Raw genomic sequence first — 15507 nt, 5'->3', positions numbered from 1 at the left:
CCAGCTTTCAAACTTGCATGCAAATGCAGCTGTCTTATTCTAGCAATTTTACTTACAGCAGTTATAAAGTTCCATTTCAGGATAATGAAAACAGGGGTAAATTTATTCCTATCCACTTTCCCATACACTGCACAAGATTCAGTATGGCATTCCTGCGGACGTCAAAGTCCTTTAGCCAAATGAAGTGAGCTGAGTTAAGACTCTGCATTTTCCAGCTTTCCTGAGTTGCAGAAAAAAAAAAAAAGTTATTTTATGCCAGCTGCTGCACTCTCAGTCCAAGCAATAGTACCACTCAGACCTTATACGCACTGCTATTACCTGCAAGGTTGCTTGCCAGGCACGCACAGGTGTGTTAGTTTTACACACAATAAAACCACACCTTTGCAAAAAACATCGTCATTTGAAAGGGTATTCCCATTAGTTTATGCTTATTACCTGCATTAAAAGTACACTCTTTTGTGCAAGCGTATCTATGTTAATTTGTAGCACATTTTTAAAATTAAAATATGATGGGAAGCTACCAAAGAAATCAAACCAGTGCCATACTACTTATATTTAATTTACAGATTTGAAACTTTCTAAGTGTACCTTGTACTATTCAACTGGACAGCTGAGCCTTGTAGCATAAAACACTATTTAACATCTTTAGTAAACGCCAACATTTTTATCTCAATTTGAAAGTTTAAAAAGATCTTTGTCCCAGTTTCTCTCAACCGCAAAGCTGCGTGTTGCAATGCTGAAGCATGTTGGTCATTCAAATATTCCTGACAACTAACTGCAATGCAAACTGATGCTCACTCCCACATTTATGTCAAGTAAAAACACAAAGCAGCAAAACACTCCTGTATCCAGCACTGGCTAAAATCTCCTGACATGAAATATTTACAAACCTAATTATACTTTTATTTCTAAATGAAAAGAAGGAATAGCATTACAAAACTTATTATTAGAACAGCAAGTGCTAAAGACAGTGAGCACAGAATTTGTATTATTAATGGATCATCATTTCACACCTATCTACCTCTGTGTCTAAGAACAGACAAAAAAGAGGGCTTGAATAAACCCATTTATGTCAAGGGTGGGTATTTTCAATTATCTTAAAAAATCTTAATTTTTTTTCTGACACAAGAAACATATGAAATGAAAAAAAAAAGATTGAAGAGCACTGGACAGCAGACATCACCCATCTGAACAAAAACAAGTATTAAATAGCATAACATCAATAACCATGTAATCTCGTACCACATGATACACAGAGTACCAGAAATGTTGCGAGGGAGAAAACAGAAGTAAAACATTCTGAACTGAAATCAACAATTAAAAAAAAAAAAAAAAGCCCACAGCAATCATGCCCTAGATGTCTTAATAAAAGACTCTCTTGGTTTTGGTAAAATTTAGTTAAGCCGTTAGATAAGCTGTTAGAGTGTGTATACAATTATAAAACAAAAAGCTGGGATAAAAGACAAAAAACCCCACCACCACCCAAGCATGACAAAACAGCTAGTTAGATAATACAATTAGAATGAAACCTGTTAAGCAGAAAAATTAAATAATACTAGAACAGAACAAGAACAGCATACCTGCAAAAAACAGGATCTGAGCTGATGAAACAGGCGGCTATGTGAGTGTATCAAATTAGACAGGGGCTACTGTCCACTACTTTGGTGAAGTGTAAATCTGCTTTTCAGGACTGGGTTTGTCTTTATTTTAAAATCTACCTGAGATGCTACTGAAAAATTTTTCTTTGTTCAAGCTCAAAAAAAATCACAGGAGGAAAAAAAAAAAATATTAAAACAACTGAACAGAATGATATTTTGGGAATCTAATCAAACGTTGCAACCAAATACATTACTGCTTTGGGTTCCTTCACTAGCATGAGTACATTTGATCACAGCTTAGAGAAAAGCTACAAGTAGCCGCCTCAGAGAATAAACACCATCAGAATGCCACAATGATCACTCAGTTCACGAAGTTTTGGCAATTTATCATTCCTGAAGAGGCAAAAAAAAATCAGTGGGCAAGTAACCAAAGTGGAAGAAGCGAAATTCTCTCTCAAAATGAAAGCTCTATTTGTCATTTTCGGGTTTCACACACACCAACAGCACTTCCATAACACAGTAACATGTTATATATTCTTGGTATAACATTTAAAAGTACAAACATAGTTTCACTTAAATTCCTATAAAATCAAGTGTGACTTTTTTTATTAAAGAGAAAGGAATTTCCAAAACAGAATCATCCTTTTTGCAGTTTAAGAGGAAGCATCCAGTGTCACTCCCTTTTACAAACTCCTGAAAAGCACTGCCAGATGTAAGACATCTCTTAAAAAAAATTTTGCTTGAATCAAAACACATTTTTGGAAAAGAATGTGTGATACAAAGACTTGCAACATCAGAGAATAAAACTAGCCCGCTGTTTTCCTACCTGTGTCTAAACAGAAGCAACAGACTTAATCTTGATTCTTGTGCTATTTTTTTCAATCTCTAATTCATATGGCTCTTCAAGCATGTCTCACTGATAATAAAGACCATGCACTGCTGAAACCAGGAGTAACATGACTCTAAAAGTTGTATCGGGTACAGTTAGTATAACCTCCACATTCCCTGCTCAAGCTTCAAACTGCTTTTGACTACAGCATCAGACTAAGAGCTCAGATTCCTCAAGACTTCAAGTTCTTTAAGAGCTCCTGCTTCCCAACTAAAACCTCATAATATACTAATATGTCCACACTGAAAACTAAATCTAGACGTTCAAATTAAAGAAAAACAACAAAAAATCAAACCCAGAAACCACCAACCCAAAGAAAATCCCCAACACCAAGAAGAATACCTAAAAGCTAAGACCACGGTAATGGTGGAAAAAAGCAACATGAAAAATGGGGGGAAAAAAGCTAACAAAATTTGTCAATATTTATTAATTCAAATGAAATTTTATCAAGCCTTTTCCTACAAGCCTGGCAGTTTTTACTTCTAATTGTGTAAAATTAAGAACTGAAGAACACAGGAGTTACAGAAGACTAAAATGTGTGGAAAACGCCTTATAATCTATCCCCAAAACTTAAATTGGTAGAGGGCTTGCCCTTTTTTTTTTTTTCTTAAATCTTTCTCAAATCCTTGCCGACTGGCATTTTTGTTCTCACTCACATCATGTATCAGCTACTCCACTACCTAGTCTGGGATCAACACTAGGCCAATACACTAGTAATTATCCAGGTCATCCCATCCATCCTTGTAACAATGTTGGCACAGTAGCAGATGTCTTCAAGTCCTTTGGAATCTTCTCAGTGTCCTAAGATTGTTTAGAAATCAATAAGGGAGTTCTGCCAGGTATTTCAAACTCTTGGGATCTGACAGGCCTATTTTTAGCAGCTCTTTTACATTTGTACTCAAAATGGGAAGTAGCATATAACAAGTATCATGTACCTTATCCTTCAAAACAGATATTTTTATTTAACACTCCCCTGCATTCCATTAAGATATCTATAAAATATATAGGCTGGGGTTTTTTTTTGGTTTTGAGTTTTGTTTTTTTCTTAAGTTCTAACACTAGGTGTTTTTTATAGAAACAAAACACACCAGCTACCACTTGTTCAACTGTCCTTGTACAATATTCTCTTTCTACAAAATCCCACAGAAGTATTTTATGTTTTCCCTGGTTTTTTGGAGACTTTTTGTACGTATGTGATTTTTCTTAAAGGTTTGGTTTGCCTAACAGTAACCTATAGTTTCTTCTACTATTTATTCATGGAAAGGACATGGTAATAACTGCCAACTATGAACAGAATACTTCTTGGTCTGTATCCATCTGACTAGCACAGCTAGATCACATATTTTTGGCTTTCAGACACACAACAGAGTTCTGCCTCCTCTAACAGATAAAAACTATCAAGCTTCTTACTCAATTCTGCATATTTCCTTGATACCCCCCTCCTTCCTCGAAACCTGCAGAGTTGTGTTTCCCAAGTCACTTCAGCCTCTGATGCTCCACTGACAGTAGCTGTCTTTCCCAGACAAAAATATTTCCTCCTAGCAAACCACCAATTTACACATCACACAGGAAAACTCTCTGGCTTGATGCAGAAAACATGAAACTCCCTTCCCCCTGCCTATTCAAGTTAGAGTCACCAATCTACTGCTGGCTGATGCAGAACTGAGTAAGAGACATGTACGAGTTTGCTGGTCTTGCTTCCCAGGCTCCTGGCAGCATCTGTTTGCTTTGAAGTACTAACTAATCAGCAACTTGATAAAAATATCAGTATCAACGAAAAACCCAAAACTGACAGGCAGGTGCCACAAAAGAATACAAGGCTTCCTCATCTAGCTTTTTGTGAGTCCGTGATTTCAGCTAGGAGTTTTGTCAAAAACAGGGAAGAGAGACCGACTAGCACACCACCGGCTGATGCTTCCCTCCCTCTCAACACCCGTGTTGACAATCCTCCCTGACAACTAAACAAGTTAGCATATTAATAACATATTATCAAAATACTAGCTGAATACCAATTATTCTTTCACAGACTCCAGAAAAGGTCTGGAATGTACATCTGACATCAACAGCCAAGCTAATTTTTTTTCAATTGTATATGAAGAAGATGCACAAGAACGGACATTGTTGTCATCCTGAAAAAAAATGAAACAGTGGTTAACTGGAAACAAGAACCAAGAGAAGAGAGAAAAAGATTACAATTACAGGAATAATATACTGGAAGAAGATACAGAAAAAGATCAACTAGAACAAAAACCCACAAACCAGTAAAGATATTTCATTATAAGAAATAGATGCACTCTGGTCACAAGGCAACAACTTTTCATTTTAACCTTCAACATTCCAATTAGTGCTCTAAGATACACAGCAGAACAGAGATATTTAAAAGCTGCCCTGTGTCACAAAGATGTGTTGAAGTCTTTCAAAATTAGATTTTAAAAGATACTGTAAATCAGCATTAAAACTTAAAATATCTAAGACTTTAACTGAGGACATATTTCAGGATAAAGTCAAAGTTCCACCTGAAAAAATACCATTTTTTTTTCTTTCCAAGACAAAACCCAAATATTTGATACTCATTTTCCATTAACATTTTTCCAACCCAAATACAATCTACCTTGTTTTCTATAAAAGTGTTTTTATGTGCACCCTGCCAACCATCCCCTTTCTTAAGGGAGATTAAACCTCGTCAGTGTTGCCATTCTACACAGCCAAGAACTGATCACATTTAAAACAATAAAAATTCCCACTATACACAGCTTTTCTTAAATTAGTCCCGTAAATTTGACATAAATGGCACTTTACACCTCAAATGCAGAAGGCAACCTGGAAAGCAGTTTATGGGGCCAAACAAACCTTACTGTTACCAAGTCAAGTTTTAAATCTTTGCAAAAGTAGATGAGCTCTTAACCACACTGAAACCCTGCTAGGTAAAGTCCAAGTTTAACAAAGCAAGCAAGAGAAGAAAAAAGCAGCTGCAACTTTTAGGTTGTTGTTTGTTTGTTTAAACACATCTTGGTTTGTACTAGCAAAAAATCTCCATTTATCCTGCTTCCTTACTTCGAAGTAAGTGTTTCGGAGGAACAATTAAAACCAGAAAATAAATTCTGTACAGACAATGGTGACTTGTATATTGTGAAAATACATGCCTATAGCACATGCAGACAACAGACAATGGTACAATATTGATCCCTTTGTATGCAGCAAAGACTCTAAAAATTCTGGGCTTTGACTTCTGAAAAAGGACAGCTAATTTTGATGAAAGATGGAATGTAGTCTACTGAGAACAGCATTACCCAAAATATAAGCAGAAATTTAGCTCGTTCAACACTTCTCCAGTAACATTAATTCCAGAGGAGTAACACAATAATGGTCTAAAAAATGCATTTTTAACTGTTTGTGCTAGTTTAGGAAAGTTTTTTTCAAGGCACCCAGCATTTGCATCACACACGTGCATTTCTGTATTGACTGTTAACCTGGCTTACTCTGATAATAGAACATGATTATCTACATATGCGAAGGACATGAGAAAATGAAACCAGGAAGGGTAAAAAGAGAGACAGAAAAATTTATGCAGGTGAGACTTTCCCAGGCCATTTACAAATCTGCATAAGTGAAGACATAGATGAATCTTCCCACCTCTGGGGTAAGTTCTACTCCAAACGTTACCTGTTTTCAGAAAAACTAAGATTCAATGCTTAATTATATCCTGCTGCTTCATCATCCTACGCGTGCATGTAATGGCAGCACAAACTGAACGGAACTGTTACTTTCACATTGCATGAGACCTACATCACGCAGCAGGACCTTTGCATGACAGACTGAACAATCCAAGGAGCACTGAAGCACCTTTTAAAACTGAGTTTCAACCTTCCTCAGTCAGTACTTCCAGAATTCCAAGCAGCGCATGCACGCTTTGCTTTAAAGTACATGCCAGGTACATATCTATATCGTAATATTTGCAGTTCAGAGTTTTAAAGAAGAGTTGCTTGACTCCTGATTGCAGTTGAACTAGCAGCCTTTCTACAAGCAGGGAATTCTGGTTTGCTCAGCTTGGTCGTCTATAAACCGCCTTTCCAGGCGGACAAATCCACACCCTGGATACTGACACAAAGCACTAACAGTTTTTCTTCAGTCTATTAAAAACTTTATATTCAGCTGAGGAATTTTTTTTTTTCCCCCAAGACCTTTTATGGACCATACATAATGCAGTATTTTTACTGTAAAGTTTCCTATACTGTAATATAGCTGAAAACCAATACAGAAACAGCAGTGCAGGGAACTGCCTGAGAAGGGAGCCTCTAAATCTAATCCTGCTGTCAGCTTGCTGCCTGATGCTCTCTGCAAGTGAATAATTTTAAAGATAAACTCATTCCTTACCTAGATTAAGAGTAGCTGCTATGCAAGTAAACAACACGAAGTTCTAAATTAGTGTATTTCATTAGGTGACTAGAGAAAGAAATGTTACATTCTTTACATAGAGAGAGTATCTTTCAGAAAGGACAATGTTACAAGAAAAAATACATTAAATTTGGAGTCAGCTATTCTGTATTAATCCAGACACAACCTGGTGAATCATTAGATACAGGATGCAAGTATCAGGCTTAATTTCATCCCTGTTAAAAACCAAAGAACACCTATAATTCAAGTTGCAATATTTAACTCATATTTTGCTTTCTTATCTTTTAATAGTCCAGAAAAATGGTCATACTAGAAGGACCTCATCTTGACACCTGTTCAGAGGCCAGGCTTCCAGAGTAACATACCCCAGGAATGTTGTGCGTTTTTTCTCCCTCAGAATTCACAAATCAAAAATAGATGAAGTATAATCTTAACGGAATGCAATAGCACAGGTTTATAAGAAAATATATAGAGATTAAAAATGACAAAGGGATATTCTTAAAGATTCTTAAAATACTGCTTGTTAACTTCAATCTAAAAAGCAGAGTTTTAATTTGTCTATTGTACAGGTATACCATATTTCTGGTCATTGCTTGCTTGTTTCTGAAATACTTCAATAGCAGCTCATCTTATATAAACAATGCAAAACAACATAAGTACTGGATTTAGAAAAAAATAAGAAATGAAAACATCTCAAAAAATGAAACAAAAAAGCATCTGGATTAGTAACAATGACTAGTTAGAATATTTGGTATACTAATAGTAAGCAACATTTTACTACAGTCATGCAGTTGGAAAGAAAGATCTTAATGGCAGAGTTTTGTATTACATCAGATAATTTCAGTAAAGACAAATCAATTAAATATTCAGACTGAAAAAAACATGATGCTGATTAGAGGATGTGTAATTATTGCCATGATTTTTAAAAGCTACTTTTTATTTAACAACCATTCTAAAAAATCCAATAAAACTTTAAAGTTAAACTTTGCCAGAGTTAACTCCAAATTGAACTTAACTCTAAATTACTACTTTTCTAATGTTTTATCATTGATGATGTTGTGCTCTGAAATAAAGCAATTTCTCAGGACTAAGAAGTACGTACTCTTTGCTTAAGGTAGCTAAGAAGTGTCCAGTTGAAGAGTATTCTCCAACAGATGAAGAGCTAGATGGGGAGAGCACAACACGTGCACCCTATTTCCAATTCTGCTGCGAAAACCACAGCTCAGCTTTAACACCCAGTTGCCCCATATGTGAAATAAGGAGGATACTTACTTTTCTCTGAAAAGCTTTTAATAGTTAGACACGAGCACTACTCTATAGAAGTTATACATTGCCACTTTTGAATGAGGAGTCTATCACACACAAAACCAGACAATGGACCATACTACATCTACAATCACCAACTATATTTCATTGCGCCACAATCTAAAAAAAAAAAATTATTTCTAAAAAATTATTACTACTCTATGGTAATTAACATCACATCTGATATTTTTCAAGTTCATGAATCCCTTCTGTATACATTAGCTAATACACACAATCTTTTATTTCTTTTTTCCTGCTTCACTGGCTTTTATACCCACACACCGCATCATTTTCCTATATAAGCCCCAATCACGCAACCAGATCCACAGGAGGTTTCAATGAAGCTGTAGCATAGAAACCACTGGGATGTGTGCTTGGGGGTCTCCTTGCACGAATCAGTTTACAAGATAAAAGACTGTACAGTCTAGAGGGCTTGCTTTATAACCTGTGTAACACAATGGAGCCATGCTTGGAGCGATCTGGATGATACTTAAGACAGATCAAGCTACTGAAATAAAGTACAGCAGAAACACAACATTAATACCTATGTCTAATTCTATGGATGACATACAGGCTGGATATAAATTCAGTTTAACAATAAGAAAACATTTCTCTGTTTTATTTCCAACTTGGATATGCAGTCTAAAGACAACAGAAAGGCCACAGGGTTATCAGTTTAATCCCATCTGCCTAAATCATAAGATTATTATTAATAATTCTAGTGATAAATGAGAAATGTGAGGAAAAACTCTTTCCAATCTATCTGAATTATTAAGAAATAAGTAGTTGAACTACTGCCATTTCTCCCCCTCCATTTGTCAGGGTCTTTCACAAAGAAAACAAGAAACGGATTGCTCTTTTTTCTAAATTGAAAGTATTATAAAAGACAAATGAATAGAATGACAAAAGAACAGCCTGAAACTACTTATACTAATTTTCAAAACAAGCAAGTTTCAGTTTAATATTATCTCTTCAAACAAATCCATTTGAACAGACATTATTACTGTACAAAATCAAGATAATTATCTCCAAACCCAGAAACAATTACACAAGAATGGGAGGGACATAATCCATTTACGTATTATTTAGAGAAAGGCCTGCTTTATTCAGAAGTCTTTCAGTAAACACGTCAATATTTTGCCACATAGGTTCAAACCCTGCCTCTGCTCATCATGCCAGAATTTTAAAGCCCAAGTTCTCCTTTTGTGCTGCCTGTAATGGGATGTGTACATACGCTTTGTACTACCCAACCCCGGTACTTCCCTCACGCTTCTAGACGAGGTGGTGTTGACACAGCTGCCCTACCAGCCTAACACCCCTCTTCAGCCCGAAGCAGACAAACATCCCCGCATCTTCCGGGGCTGCATCAACTCTGCCATGCATGAAGGAAGCCCCCTTCCCCACCAGCTCTTTCTCCACCAGCAACCACACAGCCAAGGCTCTCCCTCACACATCTCCTGGACCATCCTCTCCCTCTCTAGCCCTCCTCCCCGGAGGCCTGCGTCCCGGCGCCGAAGGGCCACCAGCTCCAGACGGGGCCTGGTGTCATTGTCTCTCACTTTCGCCACCCCCGCTTCCTCCCCCGTCCCTCCTCCCTTACCGCTGCCTGTCACCTGCTCCCTCCCCGCCGGCCGTCTGCTTCCAGGTCAGCTCAGCTCAGCTCGGCTCCTCCGTCTCTCTGCCTATTCATCCTGCGAGCGGGGAGGAGGAGGAGGAGGAGAGCCCGCCGGGCGCCGCAGCGCCCTCACCCCCACTGTCAGCAGCGCGCGGAGGGCCGCTCTGGGCAAGGGGCGAAGCTCTCCCCTCAGCCCGGGGGCACACAGAGGGCTTCCCAGCCCGACGGCGACAGGCCTCGGCCTCTCCGCGCCCCCACCCCGCGTCTCACACAACTAACCAGACCCTCCACTCGATCCCAAAACCGGTGCCAGGGCTCAGCCCGCAGCCCCACCTCCCCCGGCCCTTCCCCTCCGGGCAGCCCCCTCGCCTCACTTCCCCAGAGAGGCCCCAGAGCGTCCCTTCGCTCTCCCTCACCCCCGGGCAACACAAACGCACGGGGGAAGGGGGCAACGGTAGAAGGGGGCAACGTGGGAAGGGGGCCCCGGAGCGCACCCCCGAACCCCCCCGCCGGCCGCCCCTTCCCGCCCCGGGCTGCGCCTCACCTAGGGCTACCTCGCAGGCTTTGCGCAGCTGGGAGTGATGCGCCTTCTTCACCTCCTTGTCGGCCAGGATCTTCTCCAGGGCCCGGGTCAGGAACATGTTTTTCGTCTTCTTCCCTTCATACATGGGCGCGATCGAGCCGGGAAAGGAGGAGGAGGAGGAGGAGTAGGGTGGGGAGGGGAAGGGAGAGCGGGGCACCGGCCGCTCCCGCCGGGGGAGGGCTGCGAGGGGCCGAGGCAGGCGCGGGGGAAGGGCTCCCTCAGAGGGAGGGCCGCGGCGTCCCGACGCCCGCTCGGAGGCTCCCCGCGAGGGGAGGCTGGGGTGGGCCCGGGCGGCGGCGACAGCCAACCCCCGCGGCTGAGGCAGGACGAAGCCTTCTCCTTCCTTCTCCTTCCCCCCCGCCCCCGCTGCCTGTGTGCGCGGACGGCGCCCGCGACGCGCTCAGTCCCCGAGCCGCCCCCGGCCCGCACCCGCCTCCATTAGCAGCGGCAGCAGCGGCGGCACCAGCAACCTGCCCTCGCCATGTTGGAAGGAAACGACGTCAGGGCCGCAGCCGCACGGCTGCGGAGCAGGAGGAAGCGGCGGCCGTGCCCCGGCCGGGCGGGCGGAGGGAAGCGGGCGGGCGGGGAGGGGGCGCTCGCCTTCTGCCCGCCCCGCGGGCGCGCTACAGGTGGAGCAGCGCGGCAGCAGGCAGCGGAGAGGGAGGTACGGAGATGGCCGCTGCCACCTGGGAGCTGGCTGAGGAGGAGGAGGGGCAGGGCTTCCCTTCCGGGCCACCGGCGCTAGGAGGGGGAGGAAGGCTCCCCCGGGAAGCGCCACCTGCCCCTGAGGGGGGCCTCCGCCGGCGGCAGGGCAAGAGGCTCCCTGCGAGAGGAGCCGCCGTCCCTCCCCCGTCCGCGGCCTCCCCTGACGAGAAGCCCCCGGGGCTCTGCCGCACGGGAGGAGCGAGCGGCGAGCAGCCGAGGGAGGAAGAAGCGCGTTGGGGTGCGGGACGCGACCGGGCTCCCCGCGCCCCTCCGCGGGCAGAGGGGGAGCGCGGTGGCCGCCCCGGGGGCGCTCCCGCAGCCCCCTCCGCCTCGCCCCGCCGGGCGGGAGCAGCGCTGCCCGGCAGCAGCGGCCGCCCTCGCCGGCTGCCCTCGCCTGCCCGCCCTCCTCCTTGCGGCCCGCCGCTCTCCGGCGTCGGATGAATGCTTCACCTGTGGGTTGTCAGGGTCCCCTTTCTGCTCGGGTGCCCTTTCCCTGTCACCTTCATCCTCTGCCTTTAAAATACAGCCACCCGCACTTCTTCCCCATTGTACGTGCACTAGGAGTACAAAGCATTAAAAAAATCTGCACCTTCGCTTATAACTAAACAGTGACTTTTGTGGTTTTTTTATTTTATTAGAAATTTTTTTTAAATTGTTGCTGTGGGGTTTTTTTGGTTTTTTTTTACTTGTGTTCTTTGGCCTTTTTCCTTCCCAGAGTGCCAAAGGGTAATTTCCTCATGCTTGGTTCAGGGCCACGAAAAGCTGTGCTCGGCTCTGGCTGACTGGTAAGCAGCAGAAGCGTAATAGGGCAAGTTTTTGCACTCAGAGGTGGTACAATAGTATTTTAAAGTAGAATACGGTACTAACTGAAGCCAGGTCTGTCTTTTTACCTGATACAAAAAAAATATTAATTAAAAATTAATCTGGAAATGAAAGGACTGAATTTCTAGATGTACTTTTTAGCTATAGTGTCAGCTGCAGAAAGCAGAAATGGTTGTGGAAACCAGGGGCCGTCTCTGACCTCGGAGGATGGAGAGCCAGCACACGGGAAGGAGGTTAGCCCCAGCAAACTTCTGTCTGTTCTCTATTCCTCTGGTCCTGCTGCATTAGTCAGGACAACAGCCTTCCAAAGTTAATCCTGATCCCTTCCCCATGGAGAATTTGAGAGAGCCTGCCCAGGCTATCATGCCACCATGCTGAGGCCTTGCAAGTAGCCTTGTGTTCTCGACTAAATAGTTCATCTGAGCACCTCTGTTTCTTTGTCTACAGTGGGGTGGTTGTAGATGCATTAGTAAAGATACAGTTACCCCAGCCCCCTAATGAAGAGGCAGCTAATGCTCCCCAGTATTGCTTTAACCAGTTTCCCAAATGAAAAATGATTTGTTCCAAAATGACTTGTTGCCTTATAGGTATCGATGTTTGGACTTTTTAAGGAATACAATGGCATGGGGAATTCCGTTAAAGCTATAGATGAATACCAGGCCTGACTGTCAGAACAAAACACTGTTTGCTGAAATGACTTGATCTGCACCAGGGGCTTTTTCTAGTCACTGTCAGAACCTGCAGGCTATTTTATTACCCAACTGATAAACAGTACTGAAAATATTAAGAGGGCACACCTGATTTTAGCCTTGTAACAGCTTTGTGAGAGAGTTAGAAGTCACAGCACCAAGCGCATTGATTCAAAAAAAAAAGCACACAAGTTTTTTTTACTGACCGTATTCAGATTGTGTTGGTTTATTCAAAAGACTGCGTCTTCAGCAGCACAATTACTAAGCATAATTGAATTATTTCTAGTAATTTATTCAGGGAAAAACCTTTTACCTGTTAGTTAAATTGCAATTTTTTTTTTTATACACAGGTGCAAGTTCAGAAATTCTAATGTCAAAATGACTTTGGTCTTTCAAAGCTGCCTGCTAGTGACCACATGGCAAGAGTAATAATTTCCATGGAGTTCTTGCTGGTAGTTTTGCACAAACCACCTGAGTCCAGATTTCCTTAGCCAAGTCAGAGCTTGCAAGTGTTATTTAGTAAATGGAGTTTGGTATTGATTTTCACAGTCCATTTGGCAGAAATAGACTTGCAATATCATGAAGACAATGGGTATCTGTATGTAAAGAGCACTGAGCGCTGCAGTTATCTGTTTTGTTCATATTGATGTCTATTTTCATATGCTATACACAAGATGATTTTACATGTAAAATACGTTTTAGTTGAGCATAAAGAATTGCTGCTGAAACATCAAGCTACTGGAGGAAAAGACCCATCAGAGAGAGACTCACTTCCATGGCTTTCATTCTTGCTCTAATATGAACAGATTAAACTTATTGTTTTGTTTTGTTTTCATGTGGTTTGAATCTTCAATGTCTGTTCTCAGGTTCAAACAACTGCTACTCTGTTCACTCAATTTATAGCTTGGCACAGCTGGCACTCTACATCTACATGCTAGTCACAAGGCAACCCCTGGCTGAACCCCGCAACAGTGTAGAGCCTGTATGTTACCGAAGGACTGCTTCTGAAATTGCACGGGAAGATCTCACTGCAAATCATCTCTCCAGCAGGTTGACATCCAGTTTCCTTCCTAGAGCTGAGCCAGTAAGGATGGAAATCACAGGGGAACTATAATATAAGCATTGGAGATAACAAGACAGTCCCATGCCCTCATTTAGGGCCAACATATGAATGGTTGTCAGCTTGTGTGCTGGGTCCCAGTGCCTTGAATAGAGTCAGTTGTTATGACAGCTTTATTGACTAGGGAAGCCATGTATTAAAATAATGTTTGGTCAATTATGAAGAATTTTATGGACTTTGAGGAAGCATTTTGAGGGCAGATTTTGTTACAGAGACTACAGACCATAGGGAACATGTTTAGCTCTTTTCGGATTACTATAAAAACTAGGGGTTTCTCTCTGTTGAAAGGAGAATAAGAAAACTCACAAGAAAGAAAGGGTAAAGATTTAGAATATTTGTGTCTTACGTGGGTTCCTAACTAAACATAGAATCACGGAATCATTTAGATTGCAAAAGACCCTTAGGATCATCAAGTCCAACCGTTAACCTAGCACTGCCAAGTCCACCACTGAACCATCTCCCTAAGCACCATGTCTACCCTTCTTTTAAATACCTCCAGGGGTGGAGACTCAACCACTTCCTTGGGCAGCTTGTTCCAGTGCTTGACAACCATTTTGATGAAGAAATTTTTCCTAATAGCCAATCTAAACCTCCCGTGGTGCAACTTAAGCCCATTTTTCCTTGTCCTATTGCTTGCTACTTGGGAGAAGAGACCGACCCCCACCTCGCTACAACTTCCTTTCAGGTAGTTGTAGAGAGCAATAAGGTCTCCCCTCAGCCTCCTCTTCTCCAAACTAAACAACCCCAGCTCCCTCAGCTGCTCCTCATAAGACTTGTGCTGTAGACCCTTCATCAGCTTCGTTGCCCTTCTTTGGACATGCTCCAGCACCTCAATGTCCTTCTTGTAGTGAGGGGCCCAAAACTGAACCCGGTACTCGAGGTGTGGCCTCACCAGTGCTGAGTACAGGGAGACAATCACCGCCCTGGTCCTGCTGGCCACACTATTCCTGATACAAGCCAGGATGCTATTGGCCTTCTTGGCCACCTGGGCACATTGCTGGCTCGTGTTCAGCTGGCTGTCAACCAACACCCCCGGGTCCTTTTCCACTGGGCAGCTCTCCAGCCACTCCTCCCCAAGCCTGTAGCGTTGCATGGGGTTGTTGTGACCCAAGTGCAGGACCCGGCACTTAGCCTTGTTGAACCTCATACGGTTGGCCCCAGCCCATCGATCCAGCCTGTCCAGGTCCCTCTGTAGGGCCTTCCTACCCTCCAGCAGATCAACACTTTCACCCAGCTTGGTGTCGCCTGCAAACTTACTGAGGGTGCACTCAATCCCCTCGTCCAGATCATTGATAAAGATATTAATCAGAACTGGCCCTGATACTGAGCCCTGGGGAACAGATGGTGCTGTACAACAGCAGTGCCTTGCAAAGAATTCCCAAATGCTTGTTAGATACAGTGATTCTAATGTCTGTATTGTTTTGGTTTCAGCATGCAGATTTCTGCTTTACTGGTAATTGGCATCAGTCAATGGCTGACCCAAGGACTGTAATCCTCGTAGCTGCAGAGATCCCTATTTGGTTGCTGGTGAAGTCCTGAGGATGTGGAAAAGTACTGATAATTGTTTTTTCTGCTCAAACCGCTAAGTCTGCAGGCAACGTGTATGAAATACTATAGTTGTGCTATCAAACCTGAGAAATGTTTTCTGACAAACCTAAAAGAAACATGTTGGTATGTATGTGCTAAAGCACAAAAGCATCACTGCTTTGTTGGAGCCTTTACGTTTAAACATAAAAGAGCACAAGAGAAAAAATGTATTTGAGAAACACCCCCAAAATTACTGTCT

At 42.7% G+C, this 15507-nt stretch overlaps 1 protein-coding gene across 1 annotated transcript in view; it reads right to left on the bottom strand.

Annotated features, from left to right (window-relative positions):
- The window catches only part of ARFGEF1 (ARF guanine nucleotide exchange factor 1), a 100146-nt gene extending 88452 nt beyond the window's left edge, over positions 1-11694 (bottom strand). The window contains exon 1 of the mRNA XM_087751845.1: positions 10347-11694. Within this exon, the coding sequence (XP_087607971.1) occupies positions 10347-10470 (124 nt within the window). The 5' untranslated portion in view covers positions 10471-11694. The remainder of the gene's footprint in view (positions 1-10346) is intronic.
- Between the last annotated feature and the right edge of the window lie 3813 nt (positions 11695-15507).

The sequence above is a fragment of the Nipponia nippon genome, unplaced genomic scaffold (genome assembly GCF_047370975.1).
Source record: "Nipponia nippon isolate SJK-2023a ecotype South Korea unplaced genomic scaffold, ASM4737097v1 scaffold_1, whole genome shotgun sequence".
Taxonomy (NCBI): domain Eukaryota; kingdom Metazoa; phylum Chordata; class Aves; order Pelecaniformes; family Threskiornithidae; genus Nipponia; species Nipponia nippon.
The sequence above is the reverse complement of the archived record's forward strand: the minus strand, read 5'-3'. Positions and strand labels throughout refer to the sequence as shown.